This window comes from Mastigoproctus giganteus, chromosome 14 (genome assembly GCF_048544385.1).
Source record: "Mastigoproctus giganteus isolate SK-2022 chromosome 14, ASM4854438v1, whole genome shotgun sequence".
Classification (NCBI taxonomy): Eukaryota; Metazoa; Arthropoda; class Arachnida; order Uropygi; family Thelyphonidae; genus Mastigoproctus; species Mastigoproctus giganteus.
This window is the reverse complement of record NC_143588.1, coordinates 46,198,762-46,214,325: the sequence shown is the minus strand read 5'-3', so window position 1 is coordinate 46,214,325 and position 15,564 is coordinate 46,198,762. Positions and strand designations below refer to the sequence as shown.

Genomic DNA, 15,564 nt, shown 5'->3' with positions numbered 1-15,564 from the left:
ACAAAGGTTGGCAGGGTTGTCAAGGACACTACTGACACTACACTGCTGCAACAGGATCTGGAAAGGTTGAGCAGATGGGCTGAGAGGTGGCAAATGAAGTTTAACATTGACAAATGTAAAGTACTACACATGGGAAACAGCAACCTCAGGGCAACATATCAACTCTGTGGTACTACACTGACAGTGGTAGAGAATGAAAGGGACTTGGGGGTGATTGTGCAGGCAGATATGAAGTTCTCTGAGCAGTGCAGACGGGCTGCAAGTGTAGCTCATGGAGTATTGTCAATGATATACAGGAATTTTTCCAGCAGGGATAAGGAGGTGATTATTCCATTGTATAAGGCAATGGTCAGGCCACACCTAGAGTACTGTATACAGGTCTGGAGGCCTCATTTCAAGAAGGATGTAGAGCTGCTGGAATGAGTACAGAGAAGGGCAACAAGATTAGTGAATGGAACAAAGGGGTGCTCTTACGAGGAAAGGCTTAAGTTTTGCAAATTACAGTGTCTGGAGACTAGGCACCAGCGAGGTGATCTGATAGAGGTGTATAAAGCCTTGAATGGTTTAAGCATGCTCAATGCTGATGGGATTCTTCCTCTAGCTCAGAAAAATCACCTGAGAGGGCATAAATTCAAATTGAGGAAAGACAGATGTAGGATAGACGTGCGGAAATTTGCCTTTAGCCAGCGGGTGGTTGGTTGGTGGAACAGACTGCCATCCCTTGTGGTGGAGGTTGATAGCCTAAATAAGTTTAAGGCTCAGCTGGTCAGGTATTTTGAACGAACAGAGGGGTGAAGTGGAAGTGGGTTTTTTTTTGGCTGATGCTGCATAAGCTTGCTTTCTTGCATCAAATGCCTCTACTAATGCTAATGCTAATGCTAATAGAAGAATTTGTCTAGTCATTCATAGCTCAGGTTGCAGCTCTGAGACACTGAAGAATAACTGCAGTCTCAGAACTGCAACCTGAATTTGCTATTTCACTCTATGTAATTCACTGTTTTCTCTATGTGCTCTCTGAAATACCCACTGATATCTCCAGTTATTTTTACAATGACATAGAAGGATAGAAGAGCATTGTTTTCATTAAGTTTAATGGTGAAGTGGAGGTTGGGATGCATGCTATTAATGTAGGAGTTGAAATTATCTGACATATCCATATTGTGATCCCAGATCATGATAATATCAGCATATATCTTCCTTACCAACTTAGGCATGTATAATTGGCAAGTATCTTTAATACTCCAGGCCAGCATGGAGTACAAAAAGATGGAGAGGGAGCAGCCTATAAGTGTTTATTAGATTAATTATTTTATAATAAAATAAAGTTTCAATATCTTATAACTACTTGAGTTTAATGAAATAAAAATTAATAATTAAATTTCTCAATTTTGATTAGATTAATGAATGTTTTTATTTGTTATCTCAAATGTACATTTATTTTATGTTTAGGGGAAACCAGGGCCTCCCGGACCTCCAGGATCAGCTGGCCCACCTGGTGAAAGGGTATGTTTGTTTATTACCTCTTTGATCATTATGGAATGTTAGTTGGGCACTATATAGCCAAAAATATATTAATATTTAAGCAGTATTAGTTTATTTTATATTAAAATATGAAGTTGATCTGTTGAAGTCTATTCTATTCCATTTTGCAGTGGATTGTTGTTCATGTGTTTCATGAAAGGATTTGATTTTTTATTGATTTGAAATGAAACGAGTTTTATCTTTTCCATGAATGCATGTTGTTACATTTTTTGAAAATGTAGAACCTAAAAAACCTAAAAAAACATATTTGTTAGTGAACCTAAAAAAATATATTTGTTATTTTTAAAATTACTGTAGTGATGTGATAGCGATAAAATATCTGTTCCAGCAATGAATAAGGTAGTACAATACGTTATATTGGCAAAATGATGCAAGGAAACAAAGCTTATACAGCATCAGCAAAAAAAAAAAAAAAAAAAAAATCCAACTTCATTGGCCCATTCATTTTGATAATTTGTTCAGACCTTTAAATTTATTCACACTACCCTTCTACACTATGTCGAAGTTTATTCTGGCAATCAGTTATGCACTGGCTGGATGTAAATTTCTGCATACCTTGTTTGCTCTTCTCTGCACTATTTCCAACAGATCTGTGTCCATCTGAAAATAAGATTTACAAACCTCTATGTGGTATTTAGAATATGGCTTAACCATTGCCTTATATGGGATAATTTTCTTTTTTGTCCCTGCTGGCAAAGTTCCTCTAACAGACTCCCATGAGCTGTTCTAGAAGCCTGTCTGCACTACTCTGAGAATTATATGCAGACTGAACAATTACCCTTAGGTCTTTCCTTATTAACTACCATGATCTTGGTGATATCCAAATGGTATAATAGAGCTGTCCATTAAACCCTCCCTACCCTACAAAACTCAGTTCTGTTGTAATTTTTAACTTGCCCATGGAAGCCCATAGTGTTTCTGAACTGTTTAGAGGTTACCAACTGAATTATACAAATTTTAGATTTTTGCACTTAGGAATAAGATTTACACATGTACTCTACAAAGGATGGTTATAGCTTCAGAAGTTACAGCAATCCTTTCTTGAGTATAAATCTTAAATTCATATATGCAAAAATCTGAAATTTTCTATAAAGTTTGGAATTCAAAACATTTTAGGCCTCTGTGGTCTCTACTGCCAGTTGCAGATTTTTGAAAAGATAGCTGGTAATTAATTTGCTTATGTCTATTGGTTATTTTAGTAATTTTAACATTTTATTATTTAGCAGTGTTTTATTTGGTTTTGCTCCATTTCATTTACAAGACTTTATACACCACTGCTTCCCAGCTTTTGGCAGAGGACTGACAACCTTAGAAACCTGAGTTATACCTTTGTTTCTTCACTGTATACTTCTTTCTACTGTCTATTTATAATTTTTCCACCTCCGAACTGTTAGGTTTTTTGAGGAAAAGGGAGGTTTCTGCGTTTTTAAACTTCTTGAAACATTTGAAGTAGCTGCATGCATGAGTCTGTTAATTATAAATAGTTTTTTAGTTTGTTTTAGTTATTTTAATTTGTTAATTTCAGATTATATACTACAATCACTACACATACTTACTATCCAGGGTCTAACTGTTGCGATGGATATAACAACCCCAATTATATTTGGTTCGTGCTTTTCTTGCTCCTTCACTTTTGATATCTTTCCGATGTGTTTCTGTTACTTTCTACTTCCTGAACTATTAGGTTCCCAAGGGGAAAGGGATTTTCTGTTTTCCTATAATGAACTGTATTTTGCCTCTTTTAGCATAACTGCCAGACAAAACACTCCCATACCAGTCTTCTGATGTTATTGGATTATTTCACTTGATAAATCTTTATGTACAGGTAGCCCTCATTTTGCGCTGGTCCGATTTGCGCCGATTCACAATTTGATCACTAACCACAACGCCATTATTTATTTATTTTTGCAATTTTTTTATAAATTTTAAAATCGTTTAAAATTCATGAAAGTTTAAAATCGTCAGACAAAATTTATCGGCATCATACTGCGCTATGTATCATGCACTGTTCACGTGATTTGGACAATCTTAGCCAATTAGTGCATTCATATCAGAGACGAGAAAGATTCCCACCCTCAAAGTAACCACTTGTGGATGTAGGTAGTAAAGGTCCATGCAGTGAAGCATTCAGTTGGTTTTTGTTTACGCTTTTTACACATGTTGGAAATTTATTACACTAACATTTTTTTTATTAATTGTCCTATTAATAAATCATGTTATTAAGTTTTTAATTTTATAGAATAAAGACATGCCATGTCTGGTAAAAGTAGTTAATTGAATCCTAGTGCAATATTCGGAGGATAGAATCTGATGAAAGCCACCCTTATATGTGTAGAGCTATGAATATGCCTTCATCGACTATTACTATAATATGAAGAATGCTAATAAAATAAAACAATTGATGCAAAGTGGTAGGCAAAATTTTTGGTGCCCAGAACCCTGTGATTTCCGATTGACTCCATTATATAAAGGGTTCCATTTGTGCCAATTCCATTTGCACCTGTCTCTCCCAGGAACCTAACCCCAATCTAAATTGAGGGCTACCTGTATTTGCATTGTTATGAAGCCATGCTTTTAGCATATTAAAATGTGCTTCTGGTGTATTACAACATAATATATATATATACACCAATGAGCCAAAACATTATGACCAGCTAGTCGTTATGCAAATTGAAGCAACTGCAGGTGAACTATGGCGCATGCGCGAGTCAGGACACAGTATGAAAAACACCTGATACTGAGCTCCATTAATCAGTGTTACTCTTGTTCTTCAGATGGGAAAGGCAGCGGACTTAAGTGAGTTTGACAAAGGCCAAATTGTAATGGCCAGACGACTGTGTCAGAGCATATCTGAAATGGCATGGTTAGTGGGATGCTCATGGTCAGCTGTATTTAGTACCTACCAAAAGTGGTCCAAGGAGGGGGAACCCACAGACCGCCAGCAAGGTGTTGGATAACCACAGCTCATCGATGCTCGAGGTGAGCGAAGGCTCTCCTGGATGGTACATGGCAACAGAAGGGCGACTATTGCACAACTCACCAGTAATTGGAAATCTGGTGACAGAAGTAATGTGTCACAACACGCAGTACATCGAACCCTGCTGAAAATGGGGCTGATAGCTGCAGGCTGCTCTGAGTGCCCATGCTAACCATGGTCCATCGGCAATGGAGCTTACAATGGGCATGAGAGCATCAAAACCGGACCTTGAGTGATTGGAATAAGGTCATCTGGTCCAATGAATCACATTTCCTGTTGCACCATATAGACGGCTGGGTACGTTTGCATCACTTACTTGGAGAAGTGATGGCACCTGGATGCACTGTGGGACGAAAACAAACCGGTGGTGGCAGTTTCATGCTTTGGGTAATGTTCTGCTGGGATACCCTGGGTCCAGTTTGTTTGTTTGTTATTTGGTTTTTAGGAGCATTATCAACTAAGGCCATAGTGCTCCAGGAATATGCGGTGGTCATTCCCTGATCTTTCCGCATCCTCCGTATTTGGTGGTGACGGGCTCGAACCCCCGTCTAATCAAGAAGCGGGTGCTACACACTGCTGCTCCTTCCCACCTGGCTATGGAGGCACCCTTGGGTCCAGTCATCCATGTGCCGGGCACTCTGATATCTATCACCTACCTAAACATCATTGCTGACCAGGTACACCCTTTCATGGCAGTGGTCTTTCCCTCTGGTGGTGCTGCCTTTCAGCAGGATGATGCGCCATGCCACACCGCCTGGATTGTTTGCGACTGGTTCGCGGAATACAAGGAAGCCTTCCAGGTATTGCCCTGGCCTCCAAATTCCCCAGACATCAATCCCATCGAGTATCTGTGGTTTGTGTTGGAACAGCAACTCTGATCTGCGGTGTCTCAACCACGGACCTTACAGTAGTTAAAGGATCTGCTGGTTACGCGTTGGTACCAGATACCACAAGACACATTTAGAAATCTTGTAGCATCCATGCCTCACTGGGTACGAGCTGTTTTGGCTGCACATGGAAGACCAACATCATATTAGGTAGGTGGTCATAATGTTTTGGCTCATCGGTGTATATATACACACATATGGATATAATGTATACATTTATACCTGTGTGTGTGTGTGGGGAAGTAGTGTTTTAAAATTCATATTCTTTGCTTTCTTTTTATTTAACTTGCAATGATTTTAGTAGTCCATTGTATTCAAGGACCCATTTGTTTACCAGATGACGTCTTTTTCTTTTGTTTCATGCCATATTGATTACAGTAGTCTGAACAGGATCATTACCATTCAGGTAGATTGGGTTGGAAATTGTTTATCATTTTCTGGTATCAGCAAAGCAACTGCTCTTATTCCACATAGTCTTTTCTTATAGATTTCACTGTCACACCATGGACTGCAAATCCTGTTCATAGTACATATCATTCCACTTGCTTTTTGTATTGTATAGTATTGATTGTATAGTGGACTAACCTTGTTCTGCACAAAGAACCTTAATTATTTGAATATTCACCATTTCTTTAAACAAGCTCCAATCCTTCTTAAACTCAATCTTACTTCCTGCAAAAAAAATAAATAATCTTCTGCAGCACCCTCATTTCAAAATTAGAAAACATTTCCTTACTTAAAAAAAAAAGGTAAAAAAAAAAAAAAAAACTGGAGCCATTATCAATCCACTGCAGGATGGAAGCCTCCTCAACAATTCATATTGAGTAAAATGGACCATAATCTGCCATGCTGGTCCAGTTCGGGTTGGCAGATCAACTATATGTAGCAGTAGGGTTTGAATTCCGGTCTACTCAGAGCATGTGCTACTGCACTCCTGCTCCTGACCACGTGGCTACAGAGGCCTTATATATTTCCTTACTTAGATTGATTGTAACCTCTGCATCTGGAAAATTAAGTTTACTCTTTCACTCTCATGCCATTCTTTTTTTAGGAAGCTGTTAGTTCTGTAGATTTCAATTCCTTCCTACTATCTAATATTGTGTTGGTTTTTTCTGATTGCTTTTTGAACATCAGTCAGTATGTAAGGATTCTGTTAAACACAGATTTCTGATTGTACAGCTTATGAGATAAAGGCATAATATGGCTACTGATTATGGGACTATTGAAATGCAACCATAGTATGACTATACTGTAAATATCCATTTTATTAGGGTTGAATGAGATTTGGTAAAAGTATTTAAACAAGACTTATAAATCTTTTTGTATAAGTTTCCTCCCCCCACAAAAGTATGTATAGATAACAGTTAAAGAACTTCATTAGCTACTAGAATGTCACTGCAAGTTATGAAACACTGGAGTAGGCAATACAAATAAAGATGTGGTATTTTCAGATTCACTTTAATATGATTGGCTTTAAATTTAATTATTTCCTACATATGGATACAAACTTTATGTATATGATATAGATTATATTTAGTTTCACATTCTACAGGGTGTGGCAAAAAGTACAGACTGACACATGTTATATTTTAATATTTGTTATTATGAATCAACAGGGATTACCTTTATTTTAGATATAGGAAGCTTCTTTTCCAACCAACTTTCCTGGTCCAACTCGCTAATAATTCTTGGGGAAGGCGATATCAATTTTGCACAACATGTGGGACCTCTTCCTCACTGTCAGAACCGTAGTGTTCTGACTGAACATTCTCATTGTTGAGAATGTTCTGACCGTACATTCTCAACAATGAGCGCTCAAGACTGTCTTCTGTCTTCAAATACCATACCTCTGGCAGCAAGGAAACCATTACGTGGATTGACATAAAATTAGATTTTTGAAGGTCTAAACTACTTAATAAATATGGACCGATTATTTCTTTTGGTCCTGTAGCTTGACTTTAGAGTAAATTTAGGGGTCTAAAAAAGTTTAATGGATATGGGGGGGGGGGGGTTTATTCTCTACATTCCTTAAGTCAGACTAGAACTTTTTGGGGCATCATGTTCACAGGAATAGAGCAACTCACAATTAATCCGAAACTTTTGTCTTATGTTGTAGTGTTTGTTCTTCACGCATGTGCATAAATGACCAATTGTCGGACAATAGGAATGGTCTACGGATATTTATTGAAGTTTCATGTAGTTTCATCTCTAAGGTTTCCACAATAAGTAGTTTGTGGTAGTTGTGTTGAATATTTATAATTTTTGTTTCATTAAAGTCGAATGAATGTCATTCATTTATTGCATGGAACGAAAGTTCAGATGCATTTGAACGACCCACCCGCACAGAAGCTTCGTGTTGTTTTGCTCGAAGCTGTGCTACTCCCATGGTAGATCCTACATAAACAGCGTCGCAATTTTTGCATGGGATGCTGTATACTAGGTCATGCTGTGATTGGAATGTGGTGTTTGAAGGTCGATTTCTGAAGAATGTGTATAATTTGTTTATGGGTTTTGCTATGATTTTCATGTCGGTTCCCTTGCATATTTGATTAAGTTTATTGTACCAATACTCGACATATGGAATGGTGATGAAATGTATTTTGGCCTTGTCGGATTTTTGTGCAATGTTTGTTGAGAGGTTGTTGTTATTTATTTTTTCACGGGCTATTGTTTTAGTTTTGTTTATATAGGTTAGTTTGTAACTCCTATTTGAGAATCTTCTAGTTAATTCATTTATTTCAGTGGTTAGAGAAATCTGGGTGGAAGAATATTTAAAGGCATTAAGAAATTGATTCAGCATGACCGATTTTTTGTATGGTTGGGGATGATAACTGTGGAAATGCAAAAGCATCCCCTTATTAGTGGGTTTTCTATATATGCTGAAATTTAGTTTTTGGTCTAATCTGTGTATGGTAAAATTAAGGAAATTTATGGAGTGGGTTTTTGCTTCAATTTATAATTCAAATTTTAACTTCTGATGGATGTTATTAAAAACCTGTAGAATATTGTTTATGGTCAAATGATCTGTGATAATTAGGATGTCATCCAGATATCTTCCGTAATATGTGATCTGTGGTATAAATGGATCAAGATGGATCTTTTCTAATTTGTCTAAGTATAGTTCAGCAATGAGTCCATGAAGAACAAACACTACAAGATAAGACAAAAGTTTCAAATTAATTGTGAGTTGCTCTATTCCTGTGAACACGATGCCCCGAAAAGTTCTATTCTGACTTAAGGAATGTAGAGAATAACCCCCCCCCATATCCATTAAACTTTTTTTAGACCCCTAAATTTAACTCTAAAGTCAAGCTACAGGACCAAAAGAAATAATCGGTCCATATTTCTTAAGCAGTTTAGACCTTCAAAAATCTAATTTTATGTCAATCCACGTAATGGTTTCCTTGCTGCCAGAGGTATGGTGTTTGAAGACAGAAGTCTTGAGCGCTCATTGTTGAGACCATATGGTCTGGATACTATGGTTCTGACAGTGGGAAGAGGTCCCACATCTTGTGCAAAATTGATATCGCCTTCTCCAAGAATTATTAGCGAGTTGGACCAGGAGAGTTGGTCGGAAAAGAAGCTTCCTATATCTAAAATAAAGGTAATCCCTGTTGATTCATAATATAATAGAATATAGGAATTATCGAGCACTTAATAGCTCACTATTATCAAATCCATTTAATATTTGTACTGTATTGACAAAAATGTTTGTCCTTTTAATTTAATATATGAAAAATACTGGCGAATAACAAATCAACTTAACTTTCTTATGTTGTGAAGGTGACCTTTTTCTAAGGCTATACACACTGCCATGTAATGTGACACTATACAATGTCCTTTGCAGCATCTGTTGGGGAATAACATCCATCCCTTCCTGGATTTTAATTTTGAAATCCCAAATCATGTTCAGATGTGACAGCTAAACTTTTCAACATTTCCCATAAAAAGAAATCAGGCACTGCTCAAATCTAGAGAGTATGGAGGCTAAGATTTGAAAAATTTTTCTCAATTTGAAGACATTTGTCTTCAAATTGAGAAAAATAAGATGTCCTGGAAACAGGCTTCTCCCTGATTCCAAAGAAACTCTGGCTGTATGTGAAATGGCTCCATCTTTTTGATACAAAATGTTCTCATTGCTGAGACAGTGTAATCCAGAAGCTAGCTATATTCCAGTCATAGTATAGTAGCATTCTGCTAACTGTGGCGCCTCCGTAGCCAGGTGGGCAGGAGCAGCAGTGCATAGCACACGCTTCTTGATTAGACCGGGGTTCGAGCCCGTGCCCACCAAATATGGAGGATGCAGAATGACCACCGCATATCCCCGGAGCAATATGGCCTTAGTTGCTAATGCTCCCAAAAACCAAATAACAAACAAAACAGCTGTAACTGTTACATTCTAATTTTGTTTATTTTCAAAAATGTTGAGTCCACTAGAGCCAAAGATGAAACACCACTCATACATTTAGTCTCTTTAGCTGAATGAAGAGGAGCTTTATGGATTTTCATGTGTCTATTAATGCCAGTTTTACAAATCAAAAAGGTGAAAGTGAGCCTCATTAGGCATAAATATGTTTAGAATGTATGGGTATTAATTTTTTCATTTCCAGAAATTGTTACAGAACTGTATGCAATTCAGTTTGTCACTTTTTGACATTCTTGCAGAGCTCAGACAGACCTTGCTGAATGGCACTTACTCCTGTGTAATATTCTTCCAATACTTCTATCTGAAACAATTATAAGTTTTGTCCTATGATGCCTGACTGATCAGCATGGGCTACAAATTGTTGCATCAGTAACTCGCCCTATGTTTTTGGAGATTTCACGGGACACTTGTTGGAATATGATGTGAACCTGTTATTCACCATTTGGTAGCCCAAGTTAATATGGAATAATGAGAAGAAGCATTTCAGGTATAAAACTGACGAAGAAACCTTTGAGTTTCCATTATGGAATAAGTCAACACAATATAAATCAACACAAAGTAATTCAGCACAAGCAGTGTGTGATTGCATAGACCAGTATTCCATCATGGACCAGTATGAAATGGAGAGGAACAAAATCAAAGATCCTGCCTTTTGAAATCTGACTTTTGCATATGACTCCATGTCTACTGTGTGCAATTTAAATATGTTCTTATTTATTTATTTATATTCTGGCACAACCACCAGGCCAGAGAAGTTTACAATAAATCATGAATATAATCATTAATTGTATTTAGCAGTCATGGGCTTGAACCATGACTGCTAAACCACTCAAAGAATGTGTGCTACTGCACTCTTTCTCCTAACCAAATGGCTGCAAAATACTAAATGTGTCCATACTTTCTGCCGTTTCTTGTAATTCAGAGTTTAAATCTTAATTTAGAGAATATAATTTACATTAAAGGAAATCAGACATAATGTCATATTGCTTATCTCAACAAAGAATTCTGCTAGATGTAATTTTGCATTTTTATTGATTTAAATATGAAATTTAGGGTGCTATTGGCCTAAGAGGACTTCCAGGGACAGAAGGAGCAACAGGAATGAAAGGTATTCCAGGTGATCGTGGACCTGAAGGTCCTTCAGGTCCAAAAGGTACTGAGGTATGTATAAAATTTTGTTTTTTAAATTTGAATAAATTGTGTATGTGCAATTCTAATATCAATTTTTGCAGCTTTCAATTTTTGAAACATACTATGGAATCACATTTAAACAAATAAAATTTCATTTTGTAAAACAATTATAACAACTTGGCAATATTTCAGATTAATGAAACTCTCTTTCTTCCCTTGGAAATAAATTATAGCTAGTGATGGCAAAAATGCTAGTGTGTGAAGAGTCTCTGGTTTAGTTAGTGCTTCATAATCATCATATAAAATATTTCTTGTATTCAACTATTGAAATATCAGATGGCTATATTATATAGGATCATTACAAAGTAGCTTAACTTCGTATGCTGATAGGGGTTTACAGATAAAACAAATGGGTATATGGCTTTATGGAAGGATAGCAACAAAAGTGAAGTTCTTTTTGAAACAGTTGGTAGTTGTGTCTGCCCCATCACAGGCACTACAATAGCATCAACAGAATTGTGGGTTTCACTGGTGCTGAAAAAGTGCAGTGTGTTTTTTGTTTGAGAAAATGTCTGCAACAAGTTCAGAGATGATTTTGTACTCATTTTATGAAGAATCCTACCAGCAGAAATTTTGTGAATGCAGAGTGTTTTGTGACTCATGCAAAGAAAATAGGCAGACAGAGTGTGAGTGATGAAACAGAGAAGGAAGTGAAACGTACATTCTTCAGAAGCCTGGGAAAATCAGCAATGTGTGCAAGTCATGAACTGGATCTGCAAAAACCAGCCATTTGGAAAGTGCTGTGGAAACATTTGCAGCTGAAGCCTTACCAGTATCAGCTGAAGACTTACCAGTATCATTTCTCATTATGCCTGAGAATTTTCTGACACCATAAATCAGCACTCTTGACCCTAGTGGATGATTGTTCTTCCAACAAGATGGCATTCTGCCTCATTATCATCGAGAAGTGACAGCTTCCTGGATCACCACTTCCATTGAAGATTGATTGGTTCTTTGGGTTCCATTCATTAGTTTCCATGACCCCATGACCTGATATTAAAGGATTTCTATCTTTGGGATTTTGTGAAAGGTAACATTTTATCAATCACCATATCCAAGGAATGTGGTTTAAATGAAGACCATAATCACTGCTTCCATATAAAAGCTCCCTGAAATAGTGCATAAAGGGTGGAAGACGCTTGATTTTTGGTGAGATGTTTGTTGAATAATTGCTGGTACCATATCAAAAATCTCTAGCTCATCAAACTTTTAGGTTTTCTTCTCTGATGTACTTGTCTCAGTTTCTAAAATTATGGTGCTTACAAATGATTAAAGTTGTTAAGCTACTTTGTAATAATCCTGTACACACAGGCACACACACACACTTATATAAATATTGAACTAGACTAAAATAGGAATAAGTATGTGTGAATACATCACAGAGAAAATATAAAATAAGTATGTAACTATATAGACCTCCTCAAAGCAGCAGAGATCAATATAGCCATAATATATACAAAGTGTAGCTGTTAAATAATGAGACTGTTGCAATAAAATAAATGTAATGAAATATTTCATACCTTGAAGTTATCTCCTTCAAAATAATTGTCTTGAGCTTGTGCACACACTGTTCCTTATGTTTCTTCCAAGCACAGAAACATTTCTAGAAGTCATCTTCTGTAAACCCTTTTAACACTTCAGTTTTCAATGGACTAAAAATGGGTTCCCTAAAGTACACATTTCAGTTTAGGGAAGAAAAAAAAGTCACAAGGGACTAGGTCTGGCAAGTTGGGTGTATGTTCACACACACACACACACACACACGCACGCACGCACGCACGCACGCACGCGCCGTTTTTTGGCCAGAAACTGGTGAACAGAGAGTGTGTTGTGTGCTCAAGCATTGGAGCTTCCAACCCTCCTTTCATTGCAAGTAATTGCAATGAAAGTTGAGTCTTCTCATTCTTTGATCTTTGTACAAAATTTTTGGCACCATCTTGGCACATTTTTATCATGCCTAAATATTTTTAGTTAAATTTGTCTAACTATTTCTTTGTCCATATTGAGTTCTGATGCAACCATATTAATGCTTAAATGATGGTAACTTCTAATCAGTGTCCTTACCCAGCCCACATTTTCATCAATTATCATGGATGTTAGATGGCCTGATGATTCATCATTTTCTGTATTCTCTCTTCCTTCTAAAAATCTTTTATGCCATTCAAACATGTGAGCTCTCGGCATACTATCTTCCTCATAAACTTGACATAACAACTCATTACTTATTTTCAGTTGCTGTTTTTTTTAATTTTGTTAAAAATTTGAGGTTGATTCGTTGTTCGATTTTTTTTTTCTGTTTTTTTTTCTAGCAAACTGCAAAACATGAGCTAATGAAAACCTGTCTCACTACAAAACAAATGAGTGTGTTGAAACAAGACTTGGCTGGAAGGGTTAAGGTTAACTGCTGTGACTTTGTTTCACAGGTGACACTTGGTATGCAGTCTTATTATTTAATAGCCACACCTCATAATATAGAAAAATTAAAAAATAATGATAATGCCAATAACTGCAGAAGAGAAGATATTAGAACAGAAGTATAGTGCCTGCGATGCACTGAAACTTTAGATAAATATAAAAGAGGCAAAATTTGAAATTAACCAATTAAATCCTAAATGAATAATTTAGAAACTACTGAAGAGACTGACCATAGATCTGTTAACAGCATGAGCTATCAAACTAAACTGGTAAGTCTATACTGTGAACCGAATGGGAATCTGTAGCAGAGGGAAGAGATATGGCACAATCAAATAAAATTAAACAATTAGAATTAAAAGGACCATGGGCAATATAAATTAGTATAATAATTAGCCTATAAAAAATGTCAGAATTAGTATTAGTTTTAGTATTTGCCATGTGGTACAAGGAAGCACTAGGCTTTTGTTGCACCTGCCAAAAAGTAAATAAATAAATAAATGAAATTAATTAATTAAAAATAGATAAATAATAAAATACAATAATAAGAAAAACTACCATTTGACTCACTCCTCACATAGATGTCTGTTGTGCCAACTTTGAATTTCCCCAAGCTGTCAGACTCAATGATCCATGGAGATAACTTATTCCAGTTAACATTTAGTTGGCTAAAATAAATGAATTTATTTCCCCTAGTTCTGGAATTTATAACAGTGAATATTTCACCCTCATTCATTTTACTTTCACTCCTCAGAGCCTTTTAAAATCTCAGGCAAGTCTCTTCTAAGTATGTCTGGTTTCCAACTCTGTAGCCCACACATTCAAAGTCTTTTCTCATATGGACACTCTTCTACCAATCTTACCAGGTGGATTGCCAGTCTTTTGGATCCTTTCAAAAAAGTTCAGTTTTTTTTTTTTTTTAGGTGAGGTTGCCATATTTGAACAAAGTATTCCAAGTGTGATCTTACAATTGCCTTATACGGTTGAGATTACAATTTTCCTGTCTCTACAAGCAAATGTGTGATAAGGAAAATCAAAACCAGTGGTCCCAGTACCAATCCTTGAGAAAATCTACTTCTTACGTTAGAACAATCTGAAAAATCACCGTTAATCACAACCCTCTGCATCTGTGCTCTGCACCCATCCTGCACTCCATCTAAGGATTATTGTCATGATTCCAGCATGCTCCAGCTTGTTCAGCAACCTCTTATGCTGGACTGAGTCAAATGGTTGCTAAAATCCAAGTAAACAATGTAAAAATTATTTCCTGTGTTCAGCTCATGAGTGACTGTCAAAGTAACTAACCAATTTAGTTAAACATGATTTTCCTTTGTAAAAGGAAAATAAGAACCATGCTGTGTGTCATTCAGAATTCCATTTCTATCTAAATGAATCTGTATTGCACTCTTGATTGGTGCCTCCATGGTTTTCCCTTACCACTGAAGTCAGACTGACTGGTTGGCAGTTACTCATTTCACTCACCTAAAAAAAAAAAAAAAAATAAACAAACTGCCTTTATGTTTTTACAATACATGTACACTTTTCCAATCCAAGGTAGTCTTTCCAGAATCCAGTACAACCCTCATAATTAACCTTAATGGTTCAGTGCTGCTGCCTCTCAAAATTACTGGGTATATGTCATCAACCCCTGGGGCTCTACTTGTCTTTAGGCTTAAAAGTTTTAATAATAAATAATCTTTTGAAATTTGAATATTGCTAATTTCATGCTCTCCATTTTCACTTTGAGTTTCTTCTCACCATGAAGGGTACCTCTGTTCCCCCCAATTAGCAGTTTCTCTAAACCATTAAGGTATCCTCAGTGATACTGGAAAAAACTTTTGCACCACCTTTGTTCAATCCAATCTCTATAAAAAGATTCCTTCTGCTTGGCGCCTCCGTAGCCAGGTGGGAAGGAGCAGCGGTGCGTTAGCACACGCTTCTTGATTAGACCGGGGTTCGAGCCCGTCACCACCAAATATGGAGGATGCGGAAAGGTCAGGGAATGACCACCGCATATCCCGGAGCAATATGGCCTTAGTTGCTAATGCTCCTAAAAACCAAATAACAACAACAACAACCTTCTGCTTACAAGTGTAGGCCATGCTGATAAAATTTTTTTTTTTCCCCAA

At 36.7% G+C, this 15,564-nt stretch overlaps 1 protein-coding gene across 1 annotated transcript in view; it reads left to right on the top strand.

Moving 5' to 3' along the window:
• The window catches only part of LOC150075107 (uncharacterized), a 617,581-nt gene that overhangs the window by 302,620 nt on the left and 299,397 nt on the right, over positions 1–15,564 (top strand). Inside the window, exons 22-23 of the mRNA XM_090388926.1 lie at positions 1,450–1,503; positions 10,886–10,993. Of these exons, the coding sequence (XP_090245052.1) occupies positions 1,450–1,503; positions 10,886–10,993 (162 nt within the window). The remainder of the gene's footprint in view (positions 1–1,449; positions 1,504–10,885; positions 10,994–15,564) is intronic.